The 844-nt window shown below is 62.0% G+C and overlaps 1 protein-coding gene across 1 annotated transcript in view; it reads left to right on the top strand.

Moving 5' to 3' along the window:
* Positions 1–552: 552 nt before the first annotated feature.
* LOC103803520 (ATP-binding cassette sub-family A member 2-like) overlaps positions 553–844 on the top strand; it is a gene marked incomplete at both ends in the record, with an annotated part of 8,989 nt that continues 8,697 nt past the window's right edge. Inside the window, one exon of the mRNA XM_009076080.1 lies at positions 553–646. Within this exon, the coding sequence (XP_009074328.1) occupies positions 553–646 (94 nt within the window). The remainder of the gene's footprint in view (positions 647–844) is intronic.

The following is an 844-nucleotide window of genomic DNA, read 5'->3' as shown; positions in this document are numbered from 1 at the left end:
GCACTGATTCACCATATGCTGCCAGTGGAAATCCTGTGCAGCCGTAGCCTTCTGGGAGGGCATGAAGGCGATGCCAGGACCCTCCAGTTGCACCTGGAGCTGGTGCCAGGGCCTGGCTGAAACAAAGGTGTGCTCCCTGCTACAGAGCCTGGTAGGACCTAGCAGTGGCAGGGGGGTCATCATACCAGGCAGCTCCAGGCTGTGAGGGCACCAGCCTTCTAGACTTGGGGTCATCTCCCTGGGCAGCCTGTGTTGTGGGGGCCCATTGAGGCTGGGCTTGAGCCCTAGCACCTTGTTTGCACTGCTGGACGAGGGATCTGTACACTTCTGTACACCCTCCCGTGTCCTGCAGGGCTCCAGGCAGGATGGAGCAGGCTCCTGGAGTGCCCAGGAACCCGGTTGCCTCTGGCTGAGCTGACAGTGCCGCCTGCAATACATGGGTACAGTGCCACACTGCACCAGTGCCCAAGGAGCCCTGTCCTGCCTGTGCTTCCCCTGTACTGGAGTTCTATCCCTAAACATCCCAATCTCTCTGCTCTGTGTTATCCCCAGTGGGTGCTGGCTTTCGAGATCTTCATACCCCTGGTGCTCTTCTTCATCCTCCTGGGGCTGCGGCAGAAGAAGCCGACCATCCCTGTGAAGGAAGGTGAGTGCCAGCGAGGTGGTGCCTAGGGCAGCCCTGGCCCTGGAGGCACCCTGAGGCTCTGGGGAGATGCTCCAGACCCCTGGGGACAGCCTGGGGGGGGAAAGCAACCCAGAGCAGCCTCTGGGGGGACGTTGCACTGGGCAGGGGCTGCAGCCAAGGGCTGGAGTGGCAGACGCTGTCCCAACCTGGGGGACTGCC

The sequence above is a fragment of the Acanthisitta chloris genome, unplaced genomic scaffold (assembly GCF_000695815.1).
Source record: "Acanthisitta chloris isolate BGI_N310 unplaced genomic scaffold, ASM69581v1 scaffold4926, whole genome shotgun sequence".
NCBI classification, from domain to species: Eukaryota; Metazoa; Chordata; class Aves; order Passeriformes; family Acanthisittidae; genus Acanthisitta; species Acanthisitta chloris.
The sequence above is the reverse complement of the archived record's forward strand: the minus strand, read 5'-3'. Positions and strand labels throughout refer to the sequence as shown.